At 42.7% G+C, this 15,043-nt stretch overlaps 1 protein-coding gene across 1 annotated transcript in view; it reads right to left on the minus strand.

Moving 5' to 3' along the window:
• The window catches only part of jarid2b (jumonji, AT rich interactive domain 2b), a 105,666-nt gene extending 94,153 nt beyond the window's left edge, over positions 1 to 11,513 (minus strand). Inside the window, 1 exon segment of the mRNA XM_018697974.2 lies at positions 10,953 to 11,513. Coding sequence (XP_018553490.1) covers positions 10,953 to 10,997 — 45 coding nt within the window. The 5' untranslated portion in view covers positions 10,998 to 11,513.
• Between the last annotated feature and the right edge of the window lie 3,530 nt (positions 11,514 to 15,043).

Below are 15,043 nucleotides of genomic sequence, written 5' to 3' on the forward strand. Positions count from 1 at the left end.
AGACTGAGCCAGATAGTGTTTCTCACACTCACGCATGCCAGTCATAGTCGTTCTCTGTTATCAGCGGTTTATCACACAGTACAATAAACCTCAGGAGTCAAAGCTCTAGTTCATCAACAGACACACAGCCCGCCCTGGTTGCAGCCAGTTACTGTTTGCATCTATTCCTGGAAAGACTTGCCATTTCATTCATGACTAAATTTTTACTTTTGATGTGTGTCCTTTATTGTCTAAACAGAATACATGGTTTAATACAGGCATTTACATTGTGGGTTTACTGGTTTGGTTCATGTGCTTTAAAAGGGACAGATCACCCAAATCACAAAAAAACCCTTTTATTTTCCCACTGGTATGTAGCCAACCCAGTACAATGGCATTTCATGTGTTGCTCAAAGCACTGAAACATTTAACCAGAAATAAAACTCAACAGCAATGTATGTTACCAAATACAGTGTCCATGTCATGATTAATGATCCTCAGACTTTGCTGCCAACAGTTTTGCTTGGGAACATTTCTTCATAAGAAGGAAATGGTCCGAATGAAACCCAGAGATGAAATGACGAAACTCAGCTAAACTTAAAATGGCAAGTGAGAAAACATTGTTTTTTTTATGATATAGGGTGAACTGACCCTTTATTTTCATTTAGTTTCAAGTTGCCAATTAAGACATTGCACAAGATGTTCTGACTCACAACTCTGTGCCACATAAAGATGCAAGTCACAGCTGCTGTTTGAAATACAGCTACCACACTGTAGACATTAGAAACCTAAAGGAACACATTGCCAGGATCAATCATCATAATGAAACACACAACTTCAGCAAGTAGATATATGCATGCTCACTACTGCTGGGTTATAATTCCTATTTGTTATTGTGTTTGTGCGTAAATATGACATATGATGAATTTATGTATCACATCTCCATTTCAGGAACAAAGACAGGAATAAAAACCAGAATTAAAAAACAACTCATATATGACTGAATGGTATGAGTAATATGAAATTCCACATCTTGATTTCAGTGCCTCAATGGTGGGGGTGTTTGTTCAAAATGAAAATGACTGTCGATAATGGTAAAATAGCTGATCTACTGTCAGGAAATAGGCCAACAACCAAAATTGTGAAAGCGTAACACCATGTTATGACTATTACAATTTACTGAATAGGTGTCACAACCACTAGGTAATACAAGAAAACCAGATGACTGAATGAGGAACAATATTTAGCAACAAATGCATGTTTTCTATTCTCTGGAAAGGCTCTACAAAATGGATGACATGAGAATAATAATGCATTTGTTTTGTATACTGTATACTTATCAGCTTTAACGTGTGCTTAGAGCCAATATTTAATCTGTAGAAGAAATTCAAGTGTAAATTTCTATTAAAAGAGAAAACAAACACACACAGGATGTCAACTTATGTGCGTGAAAATTCCCTTTTCAACTACGTTTTCTCACTTTCACGGCGACGCGCTTGATTTCTCTGACTCACACGATTGCAAGATAGATCTAGTAACTTCCCCAGAACGCAGCCAGGAACCAGATGCTCCAACAAAAATATAACTTTTACTCTTCATCTGCTGCTGCTGCTTGACCACACCCTCATGAGCTGAAACAAAAGGGAAGAGCTCAGAAACCTTGTCAGCAAGTCAGTTTCTATAGAAACCTTGGGGGTGGGAGGTATAAGACCCCCCACCACACACTCACATCCCACATACACATACACAGTAGGAGAGTGTAAAGTAGCTGAGGGGGTGGTTGGGGGGTATACTTTCTCATCGCCATGGTAACTTCCTGCTAGTTGGACTACAAATTAGATTTACCCATAGTTTGTTTTGATTTTTTCTCAAGTGCTAACCAACACCTGCATTACTCATTTCAAATTTGTGAAAGGGAGCGTGCGTCTATGGCAGTCAGGCCAGGAATCAACCAGTGGTTACCTCATTTCCTATCCACATTCTCAAACAATTAAATCTAAAAACAGCAAAAGGCTTGCGTCAGCCTTTGTGATGAGCACATTTTCAGGAGCTGCATTTTACAGATAGTTATGACAGATCAGCAGACAGGCCTCGCCTTTACTGCCGTCACTGTGAATATTCCACTTGAGATGGTGCCTAATTTGATTATTTCTATCCTCTTGGATTTCTTCTCCTTGACGATCACAGGTTGTGATTTCCAGGGCTGGCCCTCTCCACCGCCCCCACCCCCCTTCCTCCCCCCCTGGGCCTTGTGATGTTTGATCCGGGGCCAGGGGAGGCCGGCCAGACATTCAGCCCAGACTCTGGCGCCCTTCCCTCAGTGTACCATGCACTCTAGCCCCCTGCTGTGAGGCCTGGAGGAAATCACGCAGCCAGGAGAATTGTGAAAAGCCCTCATCTATTGAGCAGAGGTTAAAAACAGGGGGAACAAAACCTTTGACTCACACTCTGCCTCTCTCTGTGGAAAAACTTTAAAAGCACCTATTGCTTGGAAAAAAGGGAGGAAAAAAATCAATAAGCAAAAAAAGAAAAGGAAAATCAATATTCCTGTGCTGACTCTTGTCAATTATGAAGAAAATGGGAACAATCCCAAAGATACCACAAAATTATTCAGAATATCACGCAAAGATAAACAATTAGAAAGAAAAAATGTTTGATAACAGCAAAGAAAACAGGCCTTTAACACTGATAATGTGTGCACCAGCTTCAATGTCATTTCTGCAAAGGTATAACAGAAAGGACAGGATTTACAAAGAACAAAATAACAACCACAGAGGGCCAAACTTTGTGTGTGCACGCATGTTCATATGTTAGAGTGTGTGTGTGTGTGTCTCGCAGGGTGGTGGTGGTGCTAGAGGGGGGTTAATTCACACAGCTGTGTAAGATCAAACCCAGAGAGGATTCCAAAGTTTCCTTTGGCAGACCGAATCAAAACAAAACGGATGGAAGAATGCGAGATGTCGACTGAGTGGGAGACCGAGAGAAGAGAGCTGCAAAACTGCCAACAACCTAATCATTTCGCTTAGCAGTCTGATCTTTCAAGCAAATGATTACTGCGTGCAAACACACACATATACACTCAGTAAAATTAAAACTGAGTTGCGAAGACATGGGGAGCAGATCCTGCCGATTGTGCAGTGGCTCCTCCTCTGCAACTGAGTCAATTTCGCAGCCAGGCGAGGAGAAAATACCCCCGCTTCTTCCGTCCTCTCTCCAGCGCTATCCCACAGTAAAGCTCCTAACGCCTCTGTCCTCTCTTTGTAGCTGCGCTGAGTAATAGAGTGAATGAGTTGAGCGGGAGGAGGTGAGAGGGATAGAGTGGAATGGGGGGGGGGGGTGCACTTGGTTTTCTATTACAAGACAAGATGGGGGGGGGGGTTAAATGCATTTCTCACAGCGGATGGAGGATGGTGGGTGTAGGATAGACGCAAACAGAATGTGTATATATTGACCCGGGAATCAAATAAACCGTTTATGCTGCCTCTTACAGTCCTCACCCACCAACCACCACTGCCTACTGTTTTCTCACATGCAAGCTGACACGGGAACCGGCACATCTCACAACTCAGCAGCAACACACAGACCCTTCCCCCAACAGTGTTTCAGCATCAAAACACGCTCTTGCCCAGTCTTTTTCTGTAACCAGTCATTTTCCTCTAAATCAGTCAGAAAACCACAAGATTTACAACCACTATTCTGCCTTGAATCAATAAGCTTTGTATAAAACCTCTTTACACCACACCACCTTCACCACATCTACTTTTTTCTTTTTCTTTTTTTTTTTCCTAAATCATCCAGTGAGGGCTGAAAAGTAGAGATTAGGCAGCAACAGTGTTCACCCCAGCCACTTTGCTCCACTGGCTCATTACTCCCCTGTTAGTGGGGTGGGGGGGGGGGGTGCCATCCTGAATTAAGGTCTCACTCGCATGGGGCCAAACGCTTGGTGAAAAAGGGTTGCATTCGAGAGCTCTTTGACAGAAGGGAGGTCACCGTTCCACAACTAGCCATGTATGTTGGAGAGCCACAAACGACTGCCATTTAAAAAAAAAAAAAAGAGGGATAATGATAGTTAAATATAAAAAAAAGTTATCACTGGAAAATACCCTCATGAGAGATTAAATGAGAGAGCAATTCATCGGCCAAGGCAACACCGTGCCAAAGAGGACCTGAATAGAGTGGCCAGTGGCTTGTTGGCAGGAAGAAACAAACTGCTCCATCATAAAAAGAATGATTCATAGATTACGGCACTTGGTAGAAAGCTCATGAGACCATAACGCATAACAAGAACAGTTATGAATGTACACTGGATGGTAAAACGAATGTAAGTCAGAGTATAGCTCTTTCTTGAGAAGACCATCACCAGAAAGCTTCAGGATTTCCTAATCTTAGTACCACCGTCAAGATGTTTTATGATGTTGCTTTAAGAGTCTTACTGGCATATGTTTGACAGTGAAACAGTGGTATTCCTGGCAGAAAGAGAGGGAGTAATGGAGGATCAATACCGACTGAGCCTCTGCTCTGTTGCTTCATCCCTCGAGGCTTAATTCACTGAATGTGTAAAGACGGTGGTGTCACAATAGGGGATCAGATGGGATTGACCACAGGATGAAAATGTAAGGAGTGTTTATTAAACTGATGTAGCTGAGATGAAAAGCGGGGAGAGGGTGAGCGTAGATCGGTCAAGAGGTTGCCTGAGAGATGTACATAATGGTCATTAAAAGCTAATGCCAGTCTAAGCTACAGTAGCTTTGGCAATTCAAAAATGGGTGAAAAACAACTTAATGCCTCCTATTTCGGCTTTGCAGAGCTTAAAGGGAAGCCGAGGCTAAGCTGAAATTTGATTTGAACTAGAAACAAAAGTACCTAAAGATTTGTTTGATTATTTTGTCATTTTCAAAAACAAAAATATACAATTCACAATGCTTGAAGAAAGATATGGTAAATAAAAAAACTTGGTCAATTGTTTTCCTTTCTTTCTGCTATTGCTGAATGTCCTTCATGGGCCCCCATAAGGCCTGCAAGGCCAAACCAAAGACAAAGCTAAAGTGTTGATTCAGCTTCATAGGGATCCTGAACGGATAAGCTGTGGCAACCACTCACTCATTCACACACACACGCACATGCATGAGTGAGCATGTGCGCGCGCACACACACACACACACACACACACACACACAGCCTCTCAGGGCCTGACCAGCTGTCTTGCTCCCCCATCTCCATCCAAACCCACAGGAGCAGGAGGATATAAATCACTCGGCAGAATGAAGACGAGCACGGAGGGAACGCACGTGGTGTACGTGACACACACACAGACACACACACACACACACACACAAACACAAACGCCCCAGCCTGCACTGGCCGCCCACAACTGCACTGTGTCCAACTGCGCAGTGTGTTCAACTATTGGAGCATATGCTGTAAAACACACCTACACTGGCTTACTTAAGCACACGCTGCTCATGACAGAAACGCACATAGCACATAACAAAGACAGTCACGCCCAGATTTATGTCACTACTCCTCTGAACCTACGCTGCTGATATCCACAAGACACCTTGCATGGTTGGCCTTAAAACCGGTTTATCTCACCTGCTGACTGCAAGTGTACACCTAGAGACCTTTGCCTCTGCGTATGTGAGTGTGTGCTGGTGCCAGCAAAGAGCCAGAGATGGTGCTCAATGCCAACAGCTGATAAGAGAAAAGGTCATATTGCATAACCGGGAGTTTGCACCGCGTGCGTGTGACATAATTTGGTAGAAAACAGACGTAAGAGAAGAACGGGGAGGCAGAGACAGTAAAGGGTAAACAGAGAGAGAGTCTGTATTTATGTCAGGGAGAAAAAAAAAGCTCAGTGGTGATGCATTTGGCCGCTGAACATCCATCGCCGTTCCAAATTGAAGCCGGCAGCTCACAGAGCGCCTGTAATGATGCAGTAAACTCTCTGCTGGCAAAGCAGACTTTATTTAAGGGGAAAAAAGCTTTCCCATCTCCTCATTTCAGCACAAACTTAATAAATACATAAATAAATAAGGCTGAATTAAAAAGAGGCTGGGCTCGCCAGCCTCACTCCCAGAAATTTTTCTGGCAGCGCTTGTCAAGTCGGCAGGCCCAGGGAGAGGAGAGATGAGGCCAAAGGGACGTGAGGCTGGGCCTGCAGCGTGGGAAGGACTGCTTCCTCCCAGCGTTAACACAAAATTGTTGAGGGGGGACATGTGAACTGAGGCCTGGCAACAGTTAATTACCAGACAAATTTCAGTGCACTAGAAATGTTACTGTCACTAAGACACAAAGAGATATGAGGCAGCAGAACACATCATGTTTTCTCCGCACAGTTTGAGTGACACATAAACTCCTGCTTTGTTTCAGTTATTTTCCATTGTATGCAAATTGCTGGCAATCTTCATGAGGACTTTTTATATTCTTGGCACTTACTTTTAAGCCACACTGAAACAGTTTGGCAACGTAATCAAAGTAGCCCTGCTTTGATTTTTCCCCACTGATGAAAAATTATAACACAACAAGGCTAGGTGATGCTACTTTCAAATTTAAAAAGTACTGTCCTCTGTTGCATTTTAAGTTGTAAGGCAAGCCCTGCTACATCCTGCTAGTTACAAACTTGAAACACTCATCAGTTTCTACTCTGCATGCATCATTCATAGAAACGCTGCCTTGCCTACAGCAACACAGAGAATGAACAAGCACATATGGAAAGCACTTTTATCTTTTACCGTGGTTGCCTTTCACAGGTGCCACGTGGAACGTAACCATAGTGAACGTAGTCAAATAAACAGGCAGTAAAACATTGCTTTTGCCACAGTACACTTTGGTTTGCCCTGGTAGCCATAGTGACGGGGAGGTTGCAAAGTGAACCCTGCCATGTTGCACACGTGAGGAGAGGGGAGCTTATGAAAGAAGAATTTGCATTGAAACATAAGGTTAAATGAAGCGCATTGAGGCTCAGGCACGGTGAAAAAACAACCCTGTGACCCGCTCTTCATGGTCCTACATGAGGCCCACATTTCATTTGGACAGCCCAAGAACGAGAGAGTGAGACAGAGAGACAGGGAGAGAGGGAGATAAAGAGAGGAAAAGGAGGAGAGGAGGGGGCGAGTCTGTGCCTTTGCACTCCCCATTCTGCCCCCACTCTCTGTTTTTGTTTCCTCTTTTTGTGCATGCTCAACGCACACACTCACAGTGCAATGGATTTTCAACTTGGCCCTCATCAGTTGTGCGCCTGATGAAACAAACACTGACAGCCTCTTTACATTTGTAAAGGCCCCTGCAGCAGCTGTGCTTGTCCCACACACACCATACATGCACACAAACACACACTCGCACACAACCTTTGAATCAGAGGCCTAGCCCCAGCTGGGGCCTACAGGAAGAGCCGACTCTGCACAAAATGGCCCTGGCTGCACTCTGCCGCGCTCTCCTGCTATTCTCACTTACATGAATTCACAAACACACACACAGTGTGTGTCATGTTTCGTTAGACAGAACAACACTGCCACACATTAGCTCTTGGTACCTCAGTCATTACATGTCACCTACCCTTCAACCGCTAGCTTGAAAGGCACCAACAAATAGAAAATAAACCTACAAAAACACATTTTTAAAAATCATTTTAACAGGAGCACAGAGAGAAAGCGTGCATGCTTGTTCCTGTAGCGTCACTCAACCTGACATTAGTGACAAAGCATCTTTGGAGAAAAAAAAACTGATGGGGCAATTTGGCTTTTCTCTTAGGTTCTGTTCACAATGACATCTATCAGTCCTGGTAGAAAATGACAATTTTGTTGCCTTGTTTGCTTTTATTAAGGACTCATCCCCCCTTTTTAAAGTATTTTATGACTAATGAATTTTAATATCATTTGTAGATAGGGGATGTTTGTTGGGTGGGGTGGGGGGTAACAACTCACACCCATGTTTCAGGGGAAATGGTTAAGCCAAGCATGTATAATTGTCTTACGCTAATTAAAGGGGGTGAGGGGGTGTTCAGTGGGGGCCAAGAGTCCTGTCTCAAAGCCTGGAGGGGGGGCTTGGGGATCTGGACTCCTCCAGGTTGTTGTAGAAATGCCCATTTGTGAGCCTTATTTGGTCCAGGCCAGACTTCAGCACATGCATCAGCTGCAGCTGCCGAAAACACATGACAGATGTGACACACATGCACCCACACACACACACACACACCCATACACACAGAGAGGACAGAAACATGCATCCTGCAGTCGGGCACACAGACACACTATTTCCCCAACTCTTATTCTCTCACTCCAGTTCTAATTATACAACCAAGTTATGAATAGACCAAATAAAAAAAAGCACATCCACTTTTAGAGAGTGTGACACCACTGGCCGTTGTAGTCTGGCTCAATTTTAAGCGGGGACTTTTGTTTCGGTTAGTCATTATTTCTATGGCACATCCTGCTTCCTCAATTCAGAGGAAGACTTACAAACAGCTTGGCAGGATCAAAAACTTTATCTTAGTAATACTCAACCCACCTTCTCAACACGTGGCATTTAAAGCACAGTTAGTCATGGCCAGAGAAAAATCACTGTCATGGCTGAATGTTTGAAAAAGTCAGTGTTGACTATGACTAAAGGACACTATGGGATGTTGATGACTATAGGAGAATATACTGTGTCTAGTAAAAACTGTTCTACACAAGACAGATGCTGTGTTCCATGTTAGATTTACTTTTTCAGTCACTTAAAACATCTGTCTGTCTTCTTCGGTAAGGCTCACATTTGTATTACAACAAATAAATGTCTATGCCAAAACATGTATTCACTCACAATGTATGCTGTCCCTAAGAGGACATACAGATGTGTTTACATCGCATCCTATTTAGCAGAGGGTAATTTTTTTTCCCTCTTAGATTGAACCATACACAGAAGTGGACCAGAGACAGCATAATAAAACTGATAGGTCTTAATATGCTCTTCTGGGGTGGGTGATGCTAAGTGTCCTACATATTTGTTTATACTTTTATGAGGAAATTTATTATGGGCAGAGACCTTGTGAAAACTTGAAAAACTGAAAAAAGTTCTTGAGAAAAATGCCATTCAGCCTCTTCATTACTTTTAAATTGCTAATATTAAATGCACTACTGATGTTGAGAGAAACAGAAAAATCCTCATTTAAATTAAAAGGAAACCCTCTGAACACATGGAAATAGGCATCTTTGTATGTAGTCTATTTTTTGCTTGCTCATACAAACCTGTTGCTCAGCTCGGCCTTTACTAACATTTCCTTTTAGCACACAAAATAAATATGAAAAAATTGTTGTGTTTTCGACTTGTTTACTCACAAAAGTGTCTGCAAGGGGAAGCACACTCTTCTTAGATACACTGCACATGTTGTTTGGGGGGGTGTGGGGGTGGGGGGGTGTTATAGCTCTGCTGACTTCAGCCTCAGACAAGATATGCCTCGTGCAATTAAACACAACACTGTGTCCATAAGGCGCGTGACCAGAATTCACAATGACAATGTATAAATACGTCAGAAGAAGTGCAACAAACTTTAAAGCCCAAGCACAGAGGGCCGCGGCGAGAAAAACGATACATGGTAACTTAGTCGTGCGATATGCTGAGCCATTCACACTCTGCAAGATTTAGTCAAGTCTTTGTTTCATTCATGAAGGAGGACAAATAGGTGTTCAACAGACCAAAGCCTGAACCGAGACGACTACAATTTGAGCCCAAGTGTGGGTCAACTATTTTATTTCACAGCCCTCTTCCCCATAAATTCACCAGTGTTACTTGCAGAAAGAAAATGGTCGCTTCTTGGTATCGCTTCATACATGAGCCTCTGCAATGCGACTGCACTACACAGCCGCTTTAAAAAAAAGGTGGGGGACTGGATCATACAGAAACTGTGCTCAGTCACATCGACCATGTAATGTGCGTGCTTCATATGAATTCGGTAGCTGAGGACGAGGAGACCCAAACGCTTGTAAGATAATCCCCCGTAGTGCTGCAAAAATGGAGTTATCCCTCAGCGGGCTACTGCAATATCTGTTCTGTTCAAAGAGGTCACACGGAGACTGCAAAAATGTACAGGGACCCTGGCGGACTTATCATAAATAGTAGGGGCTAATGGCAGAGACGACCGCATAAACAGCTAAAGCAATGAGTGTCCCCCCTCCCTCCCTTCTCTCCGCACCGTTTCAAGTGCTGGAAACTGAACGAATATGCTGAATTGCATGACCCCCTTTCCTCCAGCTCTCCCTCACTCTTTATGGAGAAAATTAAAGAGCCACAACAGTCCGCGAAACATGTCGGGTCGCCAGGCTCGCAGCAAAAAATACACAACACAGACAGACACAGGGCTATCTCCAACGCAAACTCTACACATGAGCTTCGGCAACAGTCTGGTTTTACATATATATTCTTGAGATAAGGGCTCAGTTTAAAGCGGAGATAAAAATGCTCAGCATGGGACGAAATGGAAGCCGAAATAGCTGAGCCATGGCCGACAGGCTTGTCTTCACGGCTCTGAATAGGAAGAAATGGAGAGCGAACAAAAGCCTTTTCTGCTAACACTTCGCCAAGTCCTTCAATTTTAAAACCTTTTACAGCTTTAACACACAGCCAAGACACACGATGCATGCCCCCATCACCCGATTAAAACGGCTCAAAACGAGCGAAGCAATCTTTCTCCCCCCCTCAAAGCACCCGATGTTCAAATAGCCTAAAACATGTCTGATGTCGAAGAAACGCTGCAACACAGACATTGAATAAACATTGCTGTCTCTTTAAATAAAAACCATGTAACTGTTGACACGTTGAGGTAACTTATGCCGTTTGCTTTTATATGATATTTGACCCAAATAGGACACAAGCTGCCTGATGGTAACCTTCACAGTCCGTGATGAAAGTTTATGCATTTTCATCGAGACGAGCAAGGCAAACTTGAATAGAGCGACTGCATTTGAGAGCATTTTTAGGCAAAGGTGTGTTTTACTTACATATTTCTTTTGAATGATATTCCTCTTAGGTCTTTCCTTGCTCATTATGCAATCCCCAAAAATGTTTGGCTATAGAGAGAATGGCCACATGAATTTCTTTCTTTGACTCTCGCCTCTCGCCGGAGCACCACCAAATGACGATTTAAATCCCCGGCTCTGTAAGGAAAAGCTTGCTGGCTTTGCAGAATCCTCCTTTTTCGGCGTTTCCCCCTCAAACTATTCGGAATAATAAATCCCAAAATTCAAGGGTCGACGACGGACAGAGACGGACTGAACCCAAACCCACTTGGGGATAACATAGTCAAAACAAATGCACAACAATAAGTTCCATTCGTCAGAACAGCTCGGCTTCTCGTCTCTGCGCACTCACTCCCGGCTCTTTTCAAATACATGAATATACGTTGAAGTGATGTCAACGAGTTACATCTTGCTTGAGGTGAAGGTACGGTGAGAAATTAATAAATAAAATTAAAAATAAAACGTTAGGTCGCGTCTTTTTTGGCTGGAGCCTGCGGTCGACGAGAGAGCTCTCCAGCGGCACTGCTCTACTGACTGAGTGCAGCTCCTTTCTTCCCCAGTCTCTGCCTCTCAGCCTATCACGTCCTTCACCATTCAGCGGTAACTTCAAAATCCCTATGAGACAACCCTAAACACAAAACACAACCAAATATTCCTATACCATATTATTTTATGGGCTTATACTGTGCTTGTGGTAACTGTAAAGGACACTTTATAGTAATCTTACACTAAATGGTGCATTTAAATTCCTGTAATATCAGTTTTGAGGATCAGTGTTTCAGATGCATTTCAAAGAGTTGATTGGTTGGTCACAATTAAGTTTGTTCTTCCTTTACCCTGGTAATATTTTAAATCCTGTGTTGTCATAGTGTTCCTATATTCCTATGGTGGTAATGTAGCCTTATCTATAAACTCAATGGGGAATGGCCTTAGATTTTTTTTTTTTTTTTCCATTTCCTGTCATGAACTTATGAGGAGTTATCACATGCCTTCATTGCCATAATGGTATTTGTGGTAATATTATTTGTAAGGCAAAAAATAGATACATTTCAACAGAGCTAAATAAAGAATTCTCAGAAGAAGCTACAGAGGGCAAAAAAGGTAGGGGTTCCCAAATTTTTATGTAAATGACAGACCCCAACCCCCACACTCCACACCACCCCCACAAAAACTCTAACCATGTGGTTAAACATTAGCGCATGGACATGCATTTTATAAAATGCCGGTGCTATTAAGATTCATTCACTTGAGAAAACTTGAGTTAGCAATAAATGAATGTGTGGAAGGCCTCAAATCTAGTAAACAGAGCAGAGTAGTTTTTTATATATTTTTTTCCTGGGCTCATAATAAATACATTAGCTATCAGATTAAGCTCTCCCCTCTGGAGCCCCGCAGGAGAACACTCAGGGTTATTTGCACCCCGCTTTGTGAATTACTGCTCTAAAATAAACAAACTCTTACCTGTAAATGTGACTTGTACATGTTGATCCCCCAGCACAGCTACACAACTTCAGTCCTCTTTGCTCCCATTGAACTGATCAGTTGTCTCAGCATGTTTTCATGCAGATGTCCAACAAGAAGTTAATGATTAACTTTACCTTTTTTATTTACTTAATTTACTTTTGCTCAAGTGCAAATATCTTCACTTTTTCAGAATATCTACAGAATTTCAAAGCATACACCAACATCTTGAGAAAATGTGTGTATCTGTCCACTCATGCATATTTGCTCAGGTAATAGTCATGCTTTTGTTTTATCCACTCAGCAGTGACTGTTAACTGACTGGATGTCCTCATCCACCCTCACTAGAAGTGGGCTTGCTGTGTCATTATTCTAATATACTGAGTGGGATGGTTGCTCTGTATGAACCCGGGAGGTAGTTAAGAGTAATATCTGTGTGTGTGTGTGTGTGTAGTGTTACAAAAACAGATTCAGTTGTGGCTTGTATGACTTTGAAGAGGGCTCTAACTGTAATGTTTCATCATAAATTATATTTAAGTTTTTGACCCATCATTAGGCACCTATGACCAGAATTTGTCACATAAAAACTGCACCAAGGCTGTCTGTCAATCCACCACTTCTGTCCAGACTGAAACACAAGGTGCGATCAAAAAGACTGTTCTCAGTGTATCGCTGTACAAGGTGACTGCAGCAAAGGGGATGGCAGACAAATTTAAGTTATGATATGGTTTTTGCTTGTTATAGGTATAGTCTGAACTTTTTGATTGCACCTTGTATCATCCAACAATTGGATGAATTGCCATGAAGTTTAATACAGACATGTGGCCCAGAGAGGCTCAAACCTACTGACATTTTGTGAGCCCTTTCATCTAGCGCACCCTCAGCTTGAAATTGTTTTGGAATGTTTTTCAAAAGTTTTATTCCACTGTCATCTGAGGGTGCTTCTTTATTAGTCTGAGAATGTTTAGCCCCCCTCAAGCACCCCTGTAGAACCAGACCTGGATCCATCCCAGCTGACCTCAGTCATTCACATCCACAGGCAAATTGGAGAATCAAAGGCACTTTCCATGCATGTCTTTGCTCTGTGTGAGGAAAACAGTGTAAAGGTATGACTAAGAAAATGTTAACAACAGCTTCAGAATCTCCCTGAACCCCTAAAAGCTGGACTGTAATCGATCACCAGCATCCGCGCAATCATGCTGATTTCATTATCATTCATGTAACGAGGAAGAGCTATCGATTCCTCCTCTGTGTTTGATGTAGATTTAGCATAACGCGCCAAATGATCAAAGCACTGAACTTACCCATGAATGCATGAACAAAGACACCAAATCAATAGCTGACGGGTCAATATTCTGCATGTTTAATGCATAGTAAAATGAATCCTAATCCTTTATTTACAGGTAAATCCATGGACAATATATATCAAAAAATATTGTCAGTCTTAGCAGTACCTTTATATAAGCATTTTCCTCTAACCCCCCAATCAATGATGTCTTGTGCTCCGACAGTGTCCGAGTCAAGCGGGCTATTTTGAGACGATGCCGTGGAGCGCACTACCTTTAGCCCCCATCGCCCTGTGCTCTCAGGGGGTGGAGGTTTACCAGGTTCTTCTGCCCTGCTGGTGCTGACATTTAGGCCCACATGAATCAATGAGACAAGCTGTGGAGGGATTTCTGAATTTCACAGCAGCCCTCCTCAAGGTTCACATTTAGCCCACACCATGTACAGGAAAAAGGGTTGCAGGATCTGAAGAGACATTTTTAGCCTCTGACTTCCCCTGCACAGATCTGTAAAATGTAACGGGAAGAGAATTACATTTCTGTTCTGACAAAGCCAAACCATCTTGCTTACAAAGTCAGTATTTTCTAATTAATATTAAAAAGCTTTAGCAGTGGGGTAAAATGTGTAACTTTTAACTGTTGCTGACTCCAGCATGATGATGACATCTAGCCTATGTGTTAGAGGCTGTTGTGAAGTATGAGAGGCTCTAAACTTGTTGGACAAATGCAGGGAAGTATTTAGGCAACTGATCTGTTTTTATCCATAATTTATGCAAGAAAAAGAGAAGAGTGCGTTTGTGTCAGTATTTTTTGGTGCGTGTCCTTGAAGGGACAGCAGGTTTCAAAAGTGCTGTTTGGACTGCTCTGCGCTTGTATAAATGGCTGAGACATTTACACCAATGGATTTAAGAGTGTGTGTGTGTGTGTGTGCGTGCATTTATATATGTGTGTGATGGAGAAGGCCAGGGATTGATTAGAGCTTTCACTCTCAATGTGGTTAATTGCCCAGTGAGGCTTAGCAGACGGTGCTGGCTAGATTGATGTCCGATAGCCAAGAAGAGGGGGGAATCAGCGTTTGTTTGTGTGTGTGTGTGTGTGTGTGTGATGGAGGGATGGAGGGTGGGTGGGGTTGATTTACTGGGCAGCATGGATGGGAAGGAGGGGAGGAGGGGGCAACGAATCCCAAATTAATGTTGAAAGATTGAATGGTTAAATATTGCACATTGTGGAAATAAACCCAAAGGAGTTTCCTTCAAAAGAAAGGAAAAAATCAAGCGATTGTGATCACATCTGGTGAGAAGAAAACAAGAAATAAAGAAAGGAAAATAC

This window comes from Lates calcarifer, linkage group LG3 (assembly GCF_001640805.2).
Source record: "Lates calcarifer isolate ASB-BC8 linkage group LG3, TLL_Latcal_v3, whole genome shotgun sequence".
Lineage (NCBI taxonomy): Eukaryota > Metazoa > Chordata > Actinopteri > Centropomidae > Lates > Lates calcarifer.